Source organism: Rhipicephalus microplus, chromosome 8 (genome assembly GCF_043290135.1).
Source record: "Rhipicephalus microplus isolate Deutch F79 chromosome 8, USDA_Rmic, whole genome shotgun sequence".
Taxonomy (NCBI): domain Eukaryota; kingdom Metazoa; phylum Arthropoda; class Arachnida; order Ixodida; family Ixodidae; genus Rhipicephalus; species Rhipicephalus microplus.
In genome coordinates this window covers 11793482-11815804 of record NC_134707.1, presented here as the reverse complement: position 1 = coordinate 11815804, position 22323 = coordinate 11793482, and the positions used below count along the sequence as shown (strand labels likewise).

General features: G+C 46.7%; 1 protein-coding gene across 2 annotated transcripts in view; it reads left to right on the top strand.

Annotated features, from left to right (window-relative positions):
* The window catches only part of LOC119164138 (uncharacterized), a 37670-nt gene extending 20263 nt beyond the window's left edge, over nucleotides 1–17407 (top strand). Inside the window, exons 1-5 of one of the 2 annotated variants that reach the window (XM_037416249.2) lie at nucleotides 3326–3495; nucleotides 5516–5664; nucleotides 14516–14583; nucleotides 16738–16821; nucleotides 17234–17407. In XM_037416249.2, coding sequence (XP_037272146.2) covers nucleotides 3388–3495; nucleotides 5516–5664; nucleotides 14516–14583; nucleotides 16738–16821; nucleotides 17234–17367 — 543 coding nt within the window. In that variant the 5' untranslated portion in view covers nucleotides 3326–3387 and the 3' untranslated portion in view covers nucleotides 17368–17407. Of the gene's footprint in view, nucleotides 1–3325; nucleotides 3496–5515; nucleotides 5665–14515; nucleotides 14584–16737; nucleotides 16822–17233 lie in introns of those variants that run through there. The other variant, XM_075871049.1, reaches the window with a different exon arrangement.
* The last annotated feature ends 4916 nt before the right edge of the window (nucleotides 17408–22323 follow it).

Sequence of the window (22323 nt, the reverse complement as noted above, 5' to 3'; positions counted from 1 at the left end):
GGCTTAACCCGGAAAGAGAAAAAAGACATCTTTTTCAGGGGCGAAGCTTCTTATGCCGTAGGTCGTGCGTCCACGATGTACGTGGTAGTAGGAGTGGTAGTAGTCGTAGTAGGTTGATTGATTGATTGAAAACTTTGACTATTTACAATGTGCTCTTGCTTATTAGCTTCAGCACCATGAAAAAGAAAAAAAAAACATCAGCACTATGAAAAAAAAAAAACTCGGGTGGCCTCACACTGGTCAGTAGTCGTAGTAGGTAGCCACCTCTCGTTTAGTCCTTGGAATGTCCGCTGGATGGCGGCACTTCTATAAGATGAATATATGATGAAAACATGCGACATGGCGGTACTTGGAGTGTTCACTAGATGGACGCACGCACGGAAGGACGAATGGATGGGCGCGCTGGTGGATGAACGGATGCTCGCACGGACGCACAGATGGACGCTTAGACGGACGGATGGAAGCAAGAACGAACGGATGGATGGAAGCGTGGATGGACTGATGAACGCTCCACCCCACCCATTATCATTCAGTCCATCCATATGCTGTGATTTTTTTTGTTCTAATGATGCATTACACGGGTGGGAGAACAAGTACGTAGACTTAGTACACAAATGGTAAAAGTATCGCTCTGTTTATTTTATGGTATTCATTTCTGTGGTACTTGTACATATGGTACCTCTAGTTGTAATGATCACATCAAGCTGCATTGTTTCACTGCTATCTGCTTTTCAATAACTGTGTCAAACGACCCACAAAAACTCATTTTTATATGTTCTTACTTGTATATTATTGATACTACTCATGTACACTTACCTTATTTTGTTGCACGCTGTGTGTAGTGCAGGCTACCATGAAGGGGCTTCATGCAATGTGAAGTTGTTTGCAACAGCTTTTCGCCTGAAAGACCCCCGACAAATTGTAAAAAGAAATTGTTGGAAATAAAGATTTGATTTGATTTTATTTAGTTTGAAATATGTCTGGTTTCCTCGCCATATTCATAACTTTGAGCTAGACATAATTGAGTGTGACACACAACCATAGTAGCATCAGTATAACGATTATCTGACAGGGATGAAAAATATTTTGCAGCTATAAAGTCGAATGGAGCAGCATGCTAAAGTTTGAAGTCTTCGTCTTGAAGGCGTCCTAACGTTACCGAATTACTATAATATATTTTTTTTCAGTGAAAATACCAGCGGCCACAGCAACCAAAAGAACGTAGGCACCAGAGCGGTTGAAGGCCGCAGAGACCTACTTACCAGAAAGAGAAAGACTACGAAAAAATACTGCGCAGGTTCCAAGTGAAAGAATGTCTCTTTATATCTAACTTGCCGCAATAAAGAACACCTTTTTGAAGTTAGAAAAAACGCATGCATCGTTTTAATGTCTCACTGCATTAGGTAGTGTGGCGTCGCACTATTTCCGGGCATCGCTTCCTTCAAGATCTTTTGTAATAGAGTCGTGAACTAGAGCACAAAGTTTGATACCTCAATAAAATGTTTGGCTGGATGTGTTGGTTCATCGTCTAGAACAGGCGGCTCGTCAGGCACTAGGCTGGGCTAGTTATTTGACGTTTATCGTAAGGTTTAACTACTTCAAGTACCTCAAGAACACGGACAAACAAAAGAATTAACATTGCGCTTGCACCGACTCAAAAAGAAAATCAACAACAAAATGAAGAACGCTAGAAATGAATTCCTGGAAGCAAGAAATGTCCCTAGAGCCAATGTTCCGACAAAGAAGCTTGTCTCTGCCAAGGCCAAGGAAGTTTCTTCTTCGCAAAGCCTCAATTTGGGCTAGTTGATTCGGCATTGCAATGTAGTCGCTTCGAGCGACATGTACAAATGCGTAACTTCAAACTTGGAAGCACTGTCTGGGTGCAATACCTTGCGCACTATATCCCATTTCTTACAACATACCATCCCACATTCAGTCACTGGAAAGAGCACAGTGTATATGATTATGGACAGAAAATTACATTCAGCATTAGACTAACGGCACCTGGTGCGTCAGAACGCTGCCTCTGACATGGTTGTGAGATGATTTGGTGTAAGGGATATGCACGCAGCTTGTAAGTTCGCTGAAGTGATCAAAGTAAAGGTTCTTGTCTCCTATCGGGTTTGGATGGCCAATGTTGGAGTGCGTCATAGCCATCGCAACCGACTGAGGCGTGCATGGCCGATGGAAAAAAGCTTTCAGAGCCACTACTTGAATGCCACATGCATACGAGCACCTGTCTACGTGGAGCCCGAAGTTACCAGCCCGAGTTACCTCTACACGTCCGATCACCAGAGCTGAGACGATCCACTCGCACACGAAGACATTTCCTTCATTCAAAACTAAAATTAAAATAGAAAGGAAGGATTGCCGGGACGTGGCATCAAACGCCACTCTCTCCGCTCAAACCACGCACGTGAACTACGCGTGAATGATGTCACATATCTGCCTCTTTGTTGAAACGTTCAATAAACCTTCTGTTCTGAGGTTGAGCGCCTTGCTCCGAGTGACGTTCGTTACATCTGCAATGCCTAAACTTTAAACGTATCAAATTTACACACTTTGAGACGTGTTCTACCAGAAGCTTTTTCCAACAACACACTTTCATAAGCGTAAGAATGGTAAATGAAAGTTGAAGCTGTTTTTTTTTTGCTTACATGTTACTGTCCAATCGAGAAATGCTGAATGCAAACATACTTTTTGTTTCGCAATTGTCGTGCAACGAACCATATTTTCCTTGTCAACTTGCTTGTCAACTTGCTTGTCATCTTGCTATCCTGTCAGCCTTTAGCAGACTTCATCAAGGGTGGCGAGCTGAACTGATGGAATGTCACGAGAATACGTGCGCGTACTAGTCTAAATCGTTCCCCCTACGAAAGCAGCTGAGCAAGTGTCATGCACTGTGACGTAAAACTGCAAAGCAACGTATCTATAGGAATGAGCCTTTCGTAGCTCCTGACAACTAACGTAAGTGTCATACACCCTAGAATTGACTATTTTCACTTATAGAAAGGAGCCCTAATCAGCCAACGAAGGAGAGTGAAGTCTGCTCTCAAATATTTCATTCTCATTTGAAATTAAATAGGCAACAGTCAAAAACGCAGCAGAGAATTTCATTTAAAGTGATCGGATACTGTTTCTCAAGCCTTACGCAGTTGATGTCGGTGCAGACGGCCCCTAAGTATTATTTGATGCCAAGGGCTGATTCAATTTAGGCAACTTTCAACCTGTCGCTCACAGTGATGATGTAAGTCACGAAGAGAAAAAAGTAAGTGCTGGTAATGAGGGGGAGCATCGGCTTATAAGCGGGTTGAATATTTCACTCGAAATCATTATCATTCAGGAGGCAAGTGAGGGGGTGGGGGAATAATAACTCCTGAAGTTAGAATGTCCCGAACCGTCGTCGTCGTACATACATTGTTGGCGTTCCTGCTGCCGACTGTTTTGTGCCTAGGTGAACATAAGCTACGCAGAAACCAAACGAATGCTTTTCAGGTGAGGCTCCGGACGCCACTGCTGTGAATCACTTTTGTAAATCCATACACGTATGGCTTGGTGGTTGCGTACGGTTTCTTTGCGTGTACAACAAGGCTACTCAAGGCCATTAATTCAGCAATGACTGAGTTCGCGGCCATGTTCTCATTCAGCCTTACTTTCCTTAACGTTCGACAGAGGGTGATATTGAAATTCAGCTGCAGCAGAGTTACTAATACAAACATTTTGAGAGGCCGATCGCATCGCTTGTCATAAAGTTCATGCCTATGCCTGGATGTAGCTTCAGAATCGTGATCATGTGAGCCTATAGGAATAGACACCCGTGCGTTTAATTCACCTTTGGCTTATAATGCTGCTGTGCCCTCTTTAATGATGCTGAAAGTTATTTCTACAGCAGTGCATAATTCATGAAAGCCAGCGGGTAGCGACTATAGACTGATTAACATATGAAGACACACATTCAAAGCGAGATGACATAATAGCTCTTTTTTTTAGCGGGGCTGTGAAGGGCGAGGTTGGGGTTAATCGCATCCGCGGACAAAAAACGCACAGAATAACAACCTTTGGCTAACCATTTCCAGCGTTTGACTAACCAATAAACCAGTGTTTTGCGGTGATAAAGAAGACACGACGTAAAGGTAGACATCCAGGTGCATGATTTCGCCAATTTGGTAGACGAACGACGACATCAATTTTTTGCAAAACTACAAGACTTCGTCATATCATTTTTACAGCGAAAGATTTTTTGACATCACAGGTCGGGTCACGCGCGGCACCGTAGTTGTCCGCCGCCGCCGCCAGTGTCCGTCACCTCTATCGCACAAAAAAAAAAGAGAAATAGTACGAAAGGCACAATGGTGCTCAAACCAGGGGCCACTGCGTGCCAGCCCAGTGTTCTACCAATGAGCCACGCCGGTACTTGGGACTTGTTCGCAAACTTACCTTACGCAGGCTTGATTTCGGGAAAAGAATCGCGTTAATATGACTACTAAAGCGTTTTAGAACCGCAAAGAACAACCAGGCGTCACACAATGCGAATAGCGTAACGAGTGGATTATCCAATGCTCAAATTCATTACAAAAGCTTGTTCTTGATCAACTATTAACTGTGGCGCATACCCACTTCAAGTACAATTCCTCATCGTCGCCAGTTGCTGCATGAGCAATTGGCACAAAATTCCTTGCAAGTGTTTAGCGGATACCACGATTCTCACAAGAAGGATGAAAGATAGCATAGCGAATGCCGGCCTACTACCCAGAAATTATTAATAATAATGCCGTGTTGCATGGTACCCAGCAAGCGAGCTTGCAGCAGTTACCCAACGAGTGTTTAGAAAAGGCTCTGAAAGGCTGCTCTTCTAGCTTTCGCTGTGATTGTGCTGCGCCTTCTGCGCAGGCCTGGCGTTCTTTGTTCTTTCCAAACAATGGGGTTCATTCGTACTACAATATTTTGTTTTGAGATAGCTTTGACCGTTGTAGATGAACTTGTGTATTTCATGCGTACGAGAAACAGTCGAATCTTTCGCTGTATCACTCTTTATTTGCTCATCAATACTACAAATTCACAACAGCAAGAGCACTGACAAATGGGATATATTTGGTACCGATTCACTGACGACTGACTGTGCTACGCGCACACAGGCAAATACAAGTGGGCACCATTGGCGCACGGAGGAGCTACGGTAATCAAGGCTTCCGGAAAAAGTCTTGAATTTTCTTCACCAGTATACTTTACCAAACCTACCATAGTCACAGCTTCGCTGACTGCCATCTTCACAGTTGTGGATCGGTTCCGGTTCTCTTTTGTGCCTGTGTGTGTGTGCGTCCGTCCGTCCGTCCGTCCGTCCGTGCGTGCGTGCGTGCGTGCGTGCGTCGCCCACCTACCATGTCACCATTTTGAAAGTCTCTGCCTGCTCTGAACATCGTTTCGTCCTTTGTAGCTTTACGCGCTGATTCATGTGTCGACGTGTAGGTAACAGAGCTGACATCTGACGACCGAGTGTTGGTAAATCTGCGCGCAGGTTTTTGACATCTTTGCGGATGGCGTGGCAGTGTACACGTCCAGCCAAGACCCGAGCCTGGAATGTCTGACCGCCGAGAGGAAGGAATACAAGCCGAACAAGAAGGTCGTTTACACCTGGAACCTGCATGGTGACCCGGGGTCGGAGAAGTGAGCCGTTTTAATTGAATGTATCACTTTTAGGCATATCCGTGCGCATAGGGAGATGAGAAAAAAAGGAGGATTCACGCATACAAGTTGAAGGTCTTGCACTCGCAAAATCATTTCTCGAAATCTAGGAGCTTTTTGAACAGCAGTTTCGTTTATTTGCTCGTTTTCTCTACCATATACCATTACAACAATCACCCAAATGCGTCGTTGTAGGGGTATACGTTTAAAGAGGGAAAAGGACGATTACAATTGGGCACGTCAAAACCAAGCATGCAATAGGACGTAATAGCGTGAAAATAATGATGCAACGTAAACAAACGAACAGCACACACTAATTATAAATGCACGAAAAGTAGTCCCACTAAGAGCACAGGTTATGTACAACAGACCCCCGAGTACAGCTCGGTAAAAAATTGTCGCGCTCACTGAGACTCACTCATGACATATATCTTGCACTTGGGCGTCACTCGGACTCAGACTCGCCAAAATTTTCGTGAGCTCGGCTCGCCCAAGCCCACTCTCACGAAAATGTTCTTCGACCGACCTCACTCGTACTCGCCAAAATATTTCTCACTCGTACTCGCAGTGCGACCTGAGTCCGAGTGGCTCGACTAATGAGCCCGTTAGCCTACAAATATAGCTTGCTCCACCTTCATGTCAACGTTCTCTAACATCAGTATCTCACGTAATCTGTGCTCTGCTTGGCGTCGTTTGATTACCACGAAGTACGAGTTATGAGTGGTCACAGACGAGTAACATTTTTCATGAAAAACTAACAGCGTAAAAAACTAACGGCGTACGAAACGCTCATTGTACCCGTCCTAGAATTTGTAGCAATAGTTTGAAACCCACACACACAAAAAAACACGAATGAAGCATTTGAAAGAGTTCGAAACAGGTCTCTCATGTTTATTTTTTCCAAGTATGCCAGACAAGAGAGCGCTTCTGCGCTGCGTTTGCAAGCACGTGTCGCAACTCCTGCGAGCCTTCGACAATTAGCTTGTCTGAAGTTGTTTTTTTCTTACCTAAGAGCTCCGAACGTAACAGCTCCGAACCTAACAGCTCCGAACTATAGGAGCTCTGAACCGTCACTCCAGCAGAACTAACAACGAGAAATGCATACGCCCATTCCTGTCACGTTGTAACACGTTTAAGCATTATTTTTCTCGCATCTATAGAGATGTGGAATTTCTCGGCCCATGACGTCATCAGTGCTCAATCACTTGAATTATTTTCATCGCTGCTGCAAATTCATTTAGAGGCATCGCTGTAAGTTGTGCGTTATCTGTGCGCAAATAAAGGCAGAAACGATGTATCGCGCATGTACTCGCACGTAACTGCTTCACGTACTTAACAGTCTGTATAAGTGTGTCAATTATGTTACCGTTTGATGTGGTTATGATAACTATAGTTCTGTTCTTCTCTCCCCCAGTGAAGCGCATATGCATTGTTCATTTATTAATTTCATGCTATTATACTGTTGTTTTGGTTGCTCGGTATTCCGTATTTCCCCTTTCTTTTTCGTCTCCGCAATATCAAGTCTTATTTGCTTTGTATGCCTTCTCCTATATAGGCCTGAAAAGGCCCCATGTATTGAATAGATAAGGAGGAGGAGGAATAAATGAGGAAGGACAGGGAGGTTAGCCAGTTCTCAGACCGGCTGGCTACCCTGTACTGGGGAAGGGGGTAAGGGGGATAAAAGATGAGAGAAAAGAGACGTTGTAAAAAAAGGGAGAGAAGGTCATCAGACGATCCACGACGCTGTTTACAGTCTGTCTCTAAGACCACTTGCCCGCAGAAAGCGCAACAACGCTCTCAATGCCTTGCGTGCAGAGGACGGTCTCGGCCAGTGTCCTAATACCCTTTCTTCCGACAATTGGCGATTGTCTATTCTATCTAAAGCTTTTGACAGTTCTTTTCTTGGCACGCTGAAGCGGGGACACTCGCAGAGAAGATGGGAGAAAGTCTCTGCGCAGCCACAGTTGTCACATGTCGGGCTTCTGGCCATTCCGATTCGAAACGAATAAGCATTCGTAAAGGCCACCCCAATCCACAGACGGCACAAAAGTGTCTCCTCTGCTCTGGTTATTCCTGATGGAAGACGGAGCTGTAGGTGTGGGTCCAAATTATGAAGGCGGGCGTTGGTGAATGCCGGTGAATTCCACTGAGCGAGTGTCAGTTCTCGTGCAAGTGATCGAAGCCTTGCAGCGGCGTCCGTTCTTGATAATGGTATAGCTACACAAGGGGCATCGTCATGAGCAGTTCGGGCTGCTTCATCTGCACGGTCGTTTCCATCAATGCTGCAGTGGCCTGGTATCCATTGATATGCTATGTCATGTTGTTTCTCTATAGCCCGGTGATGGAGCAGTCGTATTTCAGCAATTAGCTGTTCGTTTGGTCCATGGCGATATGGCGAGGCAATTCCCTGGAGAGCTGCTTTGGAGTCGGAGAATATTGACCATGTCTGTTGCGGTTCTTCAACTAGGAACTCCAGAGCGGCACGAATGGCGGCGAGTTCTGCCGCCGTGGATGATGTCAGATGCGAGGTCCTGAACTTTATCGTGATGGATTTCTCCGGAATTACCACTGCGCCTGTTGAACTTGTTGAAGTGACCGACCCATCTGTGTAAATGTGAATCCGTCCACTGTGTTTCTCATGCAGAAACAGTAATGTTGTTTGTTTTAGGGTCAAATTTGACAAATTTTTCTTCTTTTGCATTCCGGGGATGGTTATCAGGGCTTCCAGTGGATGTAGACACCACAATGGTAACGACGGTCTTGCTGCGTGCGTGAAGTTCGTGGGAATCACCGTGCGATGTGGGGCAATAATAGAGCAGAACGCAGAGCATGGCCTGGAAAGTGGAAGGGAGGCAAGGTGATGTGATTGAATCCGGGTGGCATGTCTTATGTGCGTTCTTAAAGCATCGACACGAATGTAGGTTGTGATAGGGTGTTCATGTGCGATTGCGACAGTCGCTGTTGAGGATGCGCATCTCGGCAGCCCGAGGCATATTCTCAGTGCTTGAGCTTGTAATGACTGGAGAACGTGAACGTTTGTTATGCGGGCCTTGCCAAGCACAGGTAGGCTGTAGCGCATGAAGCCAAGAAAAAGTGCAGCATACAGTTGAAGCATGGCTCGTACCGATGCACCCCATGATTTTCCCGCAAGAAACCTTAGGACGTGGGTGATCATGGTCAGTTTCTTCTTCATGTAAGTGATATGAGGGCTCCAAGACAAATCACGATCTATTATTACTCCCAGGAAACGGTGAGTCTTTTGATAGCTAATTGTGTGTCCATTAATTCTGATCTGGTATGGCGTCATTGTCTTGCGCGTAAACGCAACTAGTGAGCATTTCTCACATGACAGCTCCAGTCCTCGTCCTTGAAGGTAGTTTGACGTCAGTGTAGCCGCTGTCTGAAGCCTGGCTCGTACGTGTAGACGCGTGACCCCTGATGCCCAGATGCAGATGTCGTCCGCGTATATCGACAGATGTACGGAGTGTGGCAGGACGTCAATGAGGCCGATGAGCGCAAGGTTGAAAAGTATGGGGCTTAGGACCCCACCTTGAGGTACGCCGCGATAAGTATGATGTTGCCTTGTTGCGCCATCTTCTGTCTGAACGAAGAAGGTTCTGTCTTTCAAATAGCTGTAGACCCATTGGTAAACGCGGCCTCCCAATCCAATGCTTCCCAAGGCGTCCAGGATGGTTTCATGTAATACATTGTCGTATGCAGCCTTAATATCCAAGAAAAGTGCCGCTGATAATCTCTTTAGGCTCTTCTGTTGTTGTACAGACGTGACAAGATCAACAACATTGTCTATGGAAGATCGTCCACGTCGAAAGCCGGTCAAAGCCTCGGGGTATATATTGTTATGTTCCAAGTACCACTCCAGGCGAGTCAGCACCATTCTCTCCATCACCTTTCCAAAACAGCTGGCAAGCGCGATGGGGCGATAGGAGGCCATGTCCAGAGGCGATTTGCCTGGTTTGAGCAGGAGAACAAGACGGCTGCACTTCCACGAAGGAGGAACCGAACCGTTGCTCCACGAGTCATTGTATACAGCTAGAAGGGCACGCCGAGCTGTTCGTCCTAGGTTAGCAAGGGCCATGTAAGTGACTCCATCGGGTCCAGGCGATGACGAGCGCTTGCATGCTGCCAATGCTGCCTGAAGCTCCTCTAGAGAAAACATATTGTCCATCCGAGTGTCTCTGGACACCGGCGCGTTTCGTAGGTTACTCATCTTGATCCCGGACCCCTTTTTTGCAACCCTGGCGCAGAAGTCTTCCGCTACATCGATTTCACGCCGGCCTTGGTGGAGAGCAAGGCTTTTGAACGGACAATTCTGTTGTGGCAATGCTCGTAGGCCGCGGATTATTCTCCATATTTGCGAAAGAGGTTTGTGGGGATCGAGCGACTCGCATAGTGACTTCCATCGTTGCGACTGTAGTGCATTGATTCGACGTTGAATCTTCTTTTGTAGACGTCTCACTTCCCTCAAGTCGTAGATGGATTTCGTGCGCCTATAACGTCGTTCGGCGCGACGACGGATTGCACGAAGCCGCTCCAACTCCACCTCATATTTGCAAAAATCTGGCAAAGGTCCACAATTAAACGTTGCCTCTTGAATAGCGGCCTTTATTATACCTTCTAGGCTTTCAAGAGAGCCTTCTTGGTTTCTCTCGCATTGCTTCTCTGTGGATGATCTGTACTTTGACCAGTCTATCCGGGAAGTGGGCGCGATTTGCGACTTGCTTAGCCCCTTGATTTTTATATAGGTGGGGATGTGATCACTGCCATGCGTTTCATTGTCCGCAAACCACTGCACCTTGGTGTTCAGGCTACTCGACACAAAAGTTAGGTCGAGACAGCTACTATATGTCAGACCCCGTAAAAACGTGGGAGCGCCGTCATTTAAACAATGTAGTTGGTGGTCAGATGCAAAGGAGGACACATCTCTTCCCCGACGGTCCATCTTCTGGCTTCCCCACAGAGGGTGATGAGCGTTAAAATCACCGGTAATAATCCATGGCCCAGGTGTCGCTGATATAATGGCGCTTAATCTTGCTGGGTCGAAGCGGCCTGAAGGCGAAATATATACTGCCACTAGCGTGAAGTTCACGTTCTTACGCTTAACTGTCAGGCACACGTATTGGTTGCTGTCGTCCGGTGTTACTGGATGCTCAATATATGTGAGTTCGCACCTGATGTAAACAATGACCTTACTGGTTTCGTTACGGGTTGCAGATCTCAAAGCCTCGTATTTAGAAAGTCTTATAGCATTGTGAAGACGTGGTTCACAAATTACGATAATTGGAAACTGATTCTTGAAAACATATGGGCGAAAATCCGAAATGCGGGGTTTAAGACCTCGGGCATTCCATTGGAAAATTGATGCTTCTTTCACTTGTTTACGGAAGGGCTGCAGGGAAAGAGCCATGGTGCTTCTGTAGATTTGATAGCACCGGATTCAAAGCGTCCAGTATTTGAAGAGCGCTGTGGGCAGCCGGAGTCTGAATATTATTCAGGAGTACTCGAATTGTCTTCATGAGGGTCTTAATCACGTCTATTATTTCGTTATCTTCACTGTCATGACTTACTCGCTCTGAAGTAGCTTTCAGTGGGTGATGCTGCCGTTCTACTGGCGGTGTCACTGGCGGCAGCGCTGGCCACGCGTCAGGGTCAATGTTTCTTGCGTCTTTCTGAGGATGCTTGTTGTTGGCACTTGTTGATGCTTGTGGTGGTGAGTGCGTGATATGGGGTAGCGGTGTATCCCTGGCCTTTGCAGAGGATGTCCTAGGAGTTTTCCTATGGCGCGATCGTCGACGTCGCACTTTGGCAGCAGCCTCCCTGTGGGTAGAACCGTCTCTGGCCATCTGCCTCAGCACTTGCATTTCCTTCTTCACATTTGGGCACTGCTTTGATGACGCCTCGTGAGGACCTTGGCAATTGCCGCCTTTGCGATGTTCTGCCTGGCAGGCTTCCGTGTTGTGCGACTCCGAACATCGGGAGCACACAGCAGAACTTGTGCAAACAGCACTCACATGTCCTATTTTACAGCACTTCCGACACTGAAGAGGTTTCGGCACGAACGGCCGTACTGTGTGTCGAAAATGACCAACTCTTACTTGAGTTGGGAGGCTGTCACCCTTAAAAACTAGTTTCACGCATCGTGAGTTCCCGAGACGGCGGGCTTGCAAGATTGTAGTAGCTTCCGTCACTGGTTTGATTAGAGTTGGAAAATCAATATCGCTAATAGAAGTGTCGACGTCGTAGATAACGCCTGCCCTAGAGTCCTTGCCATCTGGTATGAAAGAACGAACGTTGATGTTCCCGAGCACATTCACCTTGGTCAATACGTCGAGAGCGGTACGTTGCGTAACGTCTATCGCCAGAACGTTCTTGCGGCCATTGATTCTCACGTCTGTTATTTGTCCCGGAACGAGCGCCTCAAGTGACATAGACGTGACCTGGCGATTAAGTCGGTTCATGCTGTCAGCGGCATTCAGCGGGACAAACAAAATAGTGTGAACCGGTGGCTCTTGAATATTCGTGGTGGCCTTACTTTGGGAAGGAGATGTCGTAAGCAACCTCCTCTTCGCCTTGTGTCTTGCCACGGGCACAAAGTCACTTTCATCGGAGCTCTCATCACTGGCCGTAGAGTACATGAGCGTGTCCTCACTGTCGACGTCACTTGGGTGGCCGGAGCGCTTTCTTAGAGTGGCCACCGACGACGCGGGACGTATGGGTGGAGGCCCTGGTGATTCTACGTTCATTTCCGCAGGCAGAAGAGCGGCGTCTTCCACTAGCACCAAAGAAAACGAGAAAAAATAACAGAGACTGAAACCAGCGTTCCACTCAGGAAAAACTTCGAATAGATAAAACTCTAATAACAACATACCACATAATTATGAACTTCGCTGGAAGAGTTTGCGAGGGGTCAAGGCACCCCCCTCTCCCACGTATACCAAACGTTTAGTAAATAAACATTGAAATGGTGTATGAACAATTGGGAATACAAATACGTGGTAGTAGCCATTACTGTAACTGTAAATGCAGGTTCAGCAGATAGTAATGCTGAAGATGAGCTGATGGGAAAATTGGTCGGCAACAGGAAAAAAAAAAGACTGGAATTCACTCAAACCCGCTCAAAAATATATTTAGTTCTTTCGGCTTACTCAGACTCACGCTCACCAAAATTTCCTTTAACCGGACTTATATTCGGATTCAAACTAACCAAAATATTACTCATCTTGACTCACTCAGACTCACGATTTGATATAAGTCTGAGTGAGCTCGAGCGAGTCGACTTATGCGCTGGCTGACCTATGAGTATGTTACGAGAGTGAGGTTTATCCCCAGAAAGACACAGAGGTCGGTCTGAGCGATAGTATACGCTCTAGCCTGCTACTTTAGAGTGGGAGAGGGGAATGGGCAACAAAAAAAAGTAATGGATGACGACGCGGAAGTAAGGAGGCGAGTATCCACAGTCCCGTCAGGTTGGCACAGTGTTACAGGCGCGCATCCAGTTCAGTGGCTTGTAAAAGCTATGACTGCTCTCATGACCACCGTTGCAGTGTTGTCATCATACCGATGATCTAACACAACTTCGTCAGTTAGTGGCCCACTGTGCACTCCATAAGTAGAGGATGCCGATTTCCGTCATTCACGTGCCTGTGCTGGGCAGGTACAAAATATGGGCTCTAGAGTTCCCGGCACTTCACAGTGCTCACAATCAGGACCGGTGTCACTATACAGCAGATGACGTGAGCAGAACGTTATGAGAAGGCCACACCAAGACTAATGCGGCGAATCAGACTTGCGATGTGTCGTTTTTATTTACGAGGCATGCGGAGTCTCATTTCCAGGTGCTATTTGTGCCATCGCCGGTGTCCTCACTATGGTTTAATCCAGTGCTCAAGCGTGACGTTGTACGTTACGCACAGGAGCAGGGCGTTCGTACCCGTGTCGTGAAAACCAAATGCGCAAATCCGGGCCACTGATTAATTAAGCTTCTTTTTGCTTCAGCGTTTTCATCTTCATTTCGCATTATGCCACAGTGCACTGTAATCCCTTGAAAGGTGACAATGTGGCGATTTGCCGAAGCAATTAGAAAAAAACTTCAGGAATTTCTAGGGCTAGAACATAATATGGGCCTTATCTCACGACACAGTTGATGGTTTGGAAATGGCATTAGGCATCGCAGAATATTGTCCATGTACGTGGTGCTGCTCTAAAAATCAATCTAATCGGCAGCAGTTCATGTTGATGTACAAGCTATCAGAAATATGCTGCCTAAGAGCACAAACTCGTTATCATACGTCGACCCCAGGAACTGAAGCAGTTTAAATCATTCTTTAATCCTATGTATGTGGGAGGAAAGAGAAAAATGACTGAATATTTTTGTTTTGTTTTGTATGGCAAGATGTTTCGCGCATTTTTCTACAATGCTCATGTCTTCATGATGCGAACATCGTGAAAACATGACCGTTTTAGTTAATGGCATTTCAGTTTCAATAACGTTTCGGTTAATGGCGGTATTATCCCAATCAATTTCATTCAATAATGAGCACCCAGGTGCAGTAAGGCGGTTATCAAACGTGTCTCAACAGAGCTTGCATTTCTAGGTGGTGACGTTAAGTGTTAAGAGATTGTTTTTTTTTGTTTTTTTTGTTTTTACTGCACGCATAGAAATTGGTTTGGAAGAATTGAATGCAGAGAAACTGCGGAATATATTATTTTTAGTGTGTGTGGAATACAAATTTTCACCAACTTACGTAGACTTTACTGAGTGCCGAGAACATTTATGTGTTTCTAATTGTGTCGCCTCTGTTGATGACCTTTTCAGTGAAACTTATGTGGTCGAGTACTATCCGGGCCCTTCCAATGACACGGTGTTCGCCATTGTAAACCATGGTGAATATATCGCTTCCAAACATTTTGCTTTGCTCACTAAGCATTTCAACAACATCTAAACAACACGATAGCCGTGAAACACTACAACTAAGCACTGGAGATGGTCACAATCTTAAGAATAAGCCTAAGCTCCACCCTGTCGTCGCTTACCGTTTCAAAGAGCAAGTTATCCGACAGGTAGCGTGAGGCTCGCTCTAAAACTGGCTCTATCTTAACTGATGGTTGACGTGAGCTACTCAGTTAACTCGCATAAAAAAAGAAATCAAATGTCCTGATGGAGCACAGTTGGCACAGGAAATTTCGCGGCGGTCATAGCCTGAAGGATTGATTCTCGTGAACCTGCGCATATTATAAATATAAGCAATGACTAGAGCTCGGAAGCCAATTTATGTCAATTCTGATGTTCGCGTGCCCGATTCTGCACTGCACGCCGCACCTCGCGACCTTGACATCAGAGAAGGAACCTGAAGTTCCCTTGAAGCTCCCTTGACGTCACCGCTGCGGCCGAGCTCCGACATGCACAACTAAATCATGACGTCCTAGTGGCCATTGCGATTCTCTCACATTTACGCCAGCGGATTACTTTTCGGCTGCGCCATGCGAGTCTGTGACAGCGGCGAAGTTGTGGTAACCTTAACGAAGTCTCTAACACCAAGGGATAAGGATGACGCTAACGGCAACGATAACGCATTGAACATGCTGCATGCGAAAGGACGCGAGCTGGTGATAAGGCAACGCCGCACCGCGCCACTGTCCTGTGTACTGCCCCACAGGCTAGATAACGTTTGTCACACACAAAGGCTTCTTCTTGGAGCTCTCCAAAACGTAAACAAAGACTGGTCGGTAATAAACAGATTGAACTTAATTTTCGATCATGCTCTGCAACGAGCGATGTGCCTATTACGACTGATAAGCCACCAGCAACCTTTTGCAGCAAAAAATATTAAAATATTCAAACTTCACACCAAAACTTTTTACGTTAATACCACTTTAACAGCTATCTCACATTCATATTCTCACGAGTCCGGGATTAGGACGTATCGCTTACTGCTCTGGAACACACAGAGTTTTCGTACCTACATTTTTGTCCGCAGACATGTGCATTTTCACTTGTCGTTTGTAGTGGGTTAACTTATCTCTTGATCCGTGTTTGCATGCCCGGCCTTTTCATAGCATGAATGTGTAACAACTTCCTTAGCTCTCTGTTACTCAAAGGAGACTTTTTTTGTTTCCTAGCCAATCGCATTTATTTCCGTGACATCAAACAGGTTTGACGTAATTCAAGTAGCGATTTTTCTATACAGACACGTGCTGAAAATATTAAAGCCAATTTTCAGTAAGATTCCAAATTTACTGCTCAGCCAAACAAAGGCCCCACGCATTCTTTGTCCTAGACGCAAGAAAAAGCTCGTAGTGATAACGTGGCTGAAGCAGAGACAAATATTGAGGGACCCTTGAGCTTCGCCTTTAAGAGTTGAACGCGATAGTGAAATCCGGCCCCTAGTGCGCCCTTCAACCACGAAATGCATACTTAATATGTTTTGTTACATACACACAGGCACACAGTACATTGTACCAGCGCGCGCTATTATTGTCGAATGGACTCGTTTTCGTCGTGACACCTGTCGAACAAAACACGTTGAAGTGGCCCTAAAACATGTTTTCAAGTAACCATGGAATGAATTCACTAGGAGAGCTTATTGCCTCACGAATTCAACGCCGCAAAAAATTTAAGAATCCGTCCAGTGCGAGAAGAGTTACAAAGGTTTGTCACATGCTGCAATTGCACTATCTCTTCCTTCGTCCCGACGAAAGCGCTGGAAGCTAAGCAGAGAGGGGGGCAGAGGCAAAGAAACTACCACGCCTCGTGACCTTGAGCACTTTTTTTTCTTCGAATGCGCGGCTTTGTCAGTGTGATTGTGCGCGAACGATGTGTTGCTATCGCATTCATTGCTTCACCCATTGGCAGGGATGCTGTTATTCGCATTGAATACGCGATGATCCAGCAAAAACTTTAAAAATTCCAAGTTTACACTTTTACATACAGAGAAAAATGCATTGCGTAGTAACCTAGTCATAAATAAAGGACACACTTTTTCACCAGATTTCAAAGTCTTGCTGTAATATTATCACTGTTGCACATTTTTGTTGCAGACAAGAAGCACCCTACGTTAGTCAAACTTGACTACAGCAATAACAAGAACTGCGTTGTCGCCAACTTCCCGTACAAGGGCGAAGGTGAGCACTTGGACTCACAGAATCGCAGCCTTTTTCCACTTAGATTAAAAACTTGAAGGTTATTTCAGCTGCCACTCCAAAGAATACCTGTGCGAAGCAGGTCAATTTTGTTTAGGCAGTATGGCTATAGCTTCGTCTGACATGAAGCACAGTCATAAGTTAATTCAATTTCCTCCTTTTAATCACCATGTACCTGGAGCTGGCACGATGAATGTGGTAGAGACGCTGATGCGTGTGGGCTATGACTATTGTTTTAGGAATGTCCATGCCATCACCTTCAAGTGGTTGGTCTGTTTGACGATATACCTTTACTTGTTTGAATATAAAACCGAACAGCTCTCTGATATGTTTGTTGTTTTGGTAAACTTGCGAATGAATAACACTTGCTGCCAATCTCACTTCCTTCTTCTAGTGTGCATACTGTGGGTGCAGAAAGCGTACGTATCGACATTTCCACAAGAATGTGTCGACCAGTTTGAAGACATTTGCGACACCGAAGTTCCCGACTACCAAGAGGGCCTATGTAACGAGGCTGCAAGCAGTTAATAAAACACCAGCTTTGTGGACGTGCAAAGTCCAAGTCAAATTTATTTTTCTTGTGTCCGTCTGAACGATTGGTAATGTTCCGTAAAAGTATACGTTGAAGGAAACTGCGGTTTGTTCGTTCATACTAAAACATCCTAAGTATACATAATTCTCCCTTTTCCGTAAGTCCCAATTTTGTGAATTATTTTCTGCACGTATACATTAAAACAGGAGTACCAAATTGTGGTCCCTGAGCGTATATTCATGAAAGGTCCGGCCCGCACATTGCTAGTTTCGCGAGTGTGTGTGTGTGTGTATGGGGGGGGGGGGGGGTACAGCATATCTCTAGGCCAAGGACTGCATACATATTTCAAAACCGACGTCCTGATTTCAGTCATTCTGAAGGTCGGTACCAATGTACGGCTGAAATCCTGGCGTCAAGTTCTATACAAAAACGATTCATATCATAATTCGGCAAATTCGGTCTTCCAAATGTCATGGCTGATATATACAAAAAGATTTTGGCGCCTGCTGCGTCGGGTCACCACCAATGGGAGGGTAGTTGAAGTTGACAGTTGCGGCCACTGCTTTTGGTGAGGACGCCTGTCTGGGGACAAACGTTGGACGCCGGTTCGTGGCATAAGGTGCTTGCTTCTGGATTAAATAATCTTCGTTTCGTTTTTTGAGTGAGTGTGATCAAGATGCAAGAAAGCCAACCAAAAGGTCTCTGGTATACAGGTTGTCGCACAAACCACCCAATAAAGGTCCGTTTGTGATATATTATTCTTTATTTTTCGTGAAATTGTAATAAACATGTTGCACTGCTCGTCGAATCAATTCACTCCTTTAACGCCCACTTGTGCCACATATGCTTGCCCTTACGAAGTCCCAACACCTTCACGCGTATTATTCTTTCTTCCCAATTCACGAGCCCCGCCATGGTGGTCTAGTGGCCAAGCTACTCGGCTGCTGACCCGCAGGTCGCAAGATCAAATCCCGGCTGTGGCGCCTGCATTTCCGATGGAGGCGAAAATGTTGTAGGCCCATGTGCTCAGATTTGGGTGCACGTTAAAGAACCCCAGGTGGTCGAAATTTCCGGAGCCCTCCACTACGGCGTCTCTCATAAACATATGGTGGTTTCGGGACGTTAAACTCCACATATAATTAAAAATAACCCTTAGTAACACGTAGGATCAACACTGGATATGCCAGCCCCATCCCACTACGTCCTTATCGCGTGTCTAATGCTGAGCGACAAGTTGTACAGCACGAAGCTGAAAACATTCTCACAAAAGACGTCCACGAACCTTCCTTCAGTCCATAAACATCGCCGGTCGTGCTGATCAACAAGAAGGATGGCAGCTGGCGCTCTTTCGCGGCGCCCTTTCATCCAAGGCATTGGAGGAACGCCGGGGCACTGAAGAAAAACAGTGCGTGGAATGGCGGCGTTCATGTTGCTTGCGAGACAGAGCAACGGGAGATAAGCAGCAGCCACAGCAGGCGTCGTAAAGTAGCGTCCAACACAGCACGTTAACTTGTAGCCAGCTTGTTGAATAGCCGAAGTGCCTAAATGCAGGGGTAAAGTACGGGTGAGTGGTACAGCGGAAGTAGTCGGCAGGCAGGGTGCTCACACTGTTCCTTGGTGTCCGTGGATCCGCAGAACTCGTCGCCAAAAATGTTGTGCGTCGTACGCTACGCACGGAGCACCAAAGGGGCCCGGAGTATGGGCCGCGACGAAGGAGAGGGCAGGAGCCGAGACCCAGCTGACACTCACGAAGCCACGTTTATTCACAAGGTGCCACAATGTATACAGCAGGACAGCGCCCCCTAACATATGTATTCGAACCAAAACCACAATACAACAGTACTGACCAAGCAACTGCCTTTAGACCCTTACAACATTATTTACTTCCCCACCCATCTTGCCCATTTCCACCTGTCAGCCTAAACTGAAGTTTCTACCTGTATCAGCGGACATGTAATCGGTGCTGTTCTCACCCAGCGGCAACGAGGACAGGATCGCGTCACCGTTTATGCCAGTCGCCTCCTTTCTTCTTCGGAGAGCAAGTTTTCCATCACGGAGCGTGAGTGCCTCGCACTAGTCTGGGCAGTCGGAAAAGTTCGACCATACTTGTTTGGCCAACTTTTTTGGTAATTACGGATCACTATGCCATGCGCGAACTGTACTCCCTTAAAGATACAACTGGACGACTTGGCCGTTCGGCCTTGAAGCTCCAAGAATACAGATTTGACGTGGCATACAAATCTGGCTGAATGCAACAGAATGCCGACCGTCTATCCCGTCATCCCGTCATCCCGTGAACCCACCTGACCTTTCAGTACATGATTATGACCCATGCGTATACGTCATGCCTGCTTTCACCAACATACGCAAGAAACAGCTCAGCGATGTCCACTTGTGGTCTATCATGCACCGTCTACGTTGGCCTCACGTAGACCCGTCGCTATACACTTGGTCGTTTTACGCGATGGCATTCTTTACCGACGCAACACCAGAGCCGAGGGACCAGAGCTACTACTCGTAGTTCCTGCGACACTCCGATCCACTGTTATTGAACAGCTTCACGACGTCCCAACCGCTGGACCTCTCGGTGTCACGATCACGTACGATCGCATGCGGCGCAGATTCTTCTGGCCAGGCCTTTACCGTTCTGTGTGCCGATACGTTTCTGCTTGTCACTCTAAGCATTCCACCTTGCCACCAGGTGGTCCACTCCAACTAATATCCCAACCGTCCCCTTCCACCGCGTCGGTCTTGATCTGGATTGTTTCCCCGCAGGGGCGCCTGCGCAAGTAGGCGTTTGGTGTGTAGCGACACCACGGACCCGAGCTAACGGGGGAGTTTCTACTCCCTCCCACGCCTAGCCGTGCGTGGCTTTGCCGTGTCCGGGGAAAAGGGGATCCTGGGGGTTGAGCCGACGCTGGGTGATTGGACCTTCAAGGCCCCCCGGCAGAGGCAACACACCCCTTTGGCCCCGGCTTCACGTAGACGGCACCCCTGGGCTGACCCACCCAGGGGAAATCGGCAGTCGCCTTTTCCTATCTCTCTCTCCCTACATCTTCGTCTTTTGTTCTCACTTTACATCTTTCCTGTCTTCTACTCTCTTCTGTATACTTCCAATTTTCCTGGCGGCAAGGGTTAACCCTGTGCAAATAGCCTACCTTGGTCTAGGCGCATTGGGTTATGACAGTGTTGTACGGCTGACGTCTGCAAGCTTTCAGCACCTGTAAACTTGCAGCGTCCCCTTGTTGGGCTCCGTGGTGGGTGGCCGCCAACGCTGCTGAACAAAAATAAGACCGGCATGCAAGGCGCATTTCCTCTACTATCTGATCGTACCGGCCTAAAGCGGGTACGCACCGACGACATAAATCTCTTCAACCAGCCAATAGAAACTTTTCCCCACTTCCACGTCATTCACTGTGAAAAAACCGGAAAGCAAGCCAGGACCGTATCTCCTTTCGTAGTTGCCAGGTGTCTTACGGAAACTCTCGGGGCTGGATACAAAGTAACCAAAATGGCGAGCGGAGACCTTCTTCTAGAAATTCGGGACAAAGCACAATATGTAAAGCTAAACAGCCTCTCAACGTTTGGTGACGTACCGATCACCATAACACAACACCGATCCATGAACACCACTCGCGGAGTGGTATCTGATGCAGACTTACTTGAGCTCACCGAGACTGAACTTTTGGAAGGGTGGAAGAGCCAAAATGTCAATAATGTACAGAGAATTATCATCAGAAGAGATAATAAGGAAATTCCAACGAAACACTTGATACTCACGTTTGCATCCAGTAAACTACCAGATTCCATTCAAACAGGGTACACGAAAACATCTATCAGGCCGTATATACCAAATCCTCGTCGTTGCTTCCAATGCCAGAAGTATGGCCATGGCTCTAAGACCTGTCGTGGTCGCCAGACTTGTGCACAATGTGGAGTCCTAGGCCACGTGTCCGAGAACTGCAAAGAACCGGCACACTGTGTGAACTGCGAAGGAAACCATGCCGCATATTCACGCTCCTGCACATACTGGAAAAAAGAAAAAGAAATAATTACATTGAAGGTGAAGGAGAACATTACGTTTAAGGAAGCACGGCGAAGAGTCGCTCCATTCTATGGACCTACATACGCTGATGCGGCGCGTCAGGGGGCACCGCCGCACCAGCCCTCGCCACCCCTTCGGCCCGCGCAGAGCGAGCCGTCGGCTGTGGCACCTGTCCCCAAGGTGGCTGTAGCCCAGGCTACACCGCCTACTCTCAAACAGAGACCGGAGACTCCAGAGTCTTCGGGTCTCAAGGCCTCCCCTCACCAGGCGAGGCCCAAAATCCAAACTAACAGCCCGCACGTGCGGGCATCCAGTGCCTCCGAGGAGGCAATGGATACGTCGGCACCCTTGGTGCCGAAAGAGCGGCGTGGCTCCTTGGAGCGCGCCAAGAAAACAAAAAAGCAAATAACAGGGCCTGGTGATGGCCCTGTTAAGTGAACTCAAACTCCCCGTCTAAACAGCCACTTGTTTTTCGTACACACAGCATTATTTTACATTCACCATGAACACTCAAATTATACAATGGAACGTCAGGGGCCTTCTCAGAAACCTTGACGACATCCAAGAACTCCTACACGAACACTCACCAAAAGTGCTGTGTGTACAAGAAACACACCTTAATTCAAAACACACAAATTTTCTTCGCAAATACGTTATTTTTCGAAGGGACCGTGATGATGCCGTGACATCATCCGGAGGTGTTGCCATCATAGTGAATCAAGAAATTGCATGCACACACTTACAACTCCAAACATCCCTTGAGGCAGTGGCTGTTCGAGCGGTTCTTTTTGATAAACTGATCACAATCTGCACGATTTACATTCCTCCTAGTTATCAGCTACAAAAACGTGATTTACACTCTTTAATTGATGAACTTCCGGAACCTTATGTTCTCCTTGGAGACTTT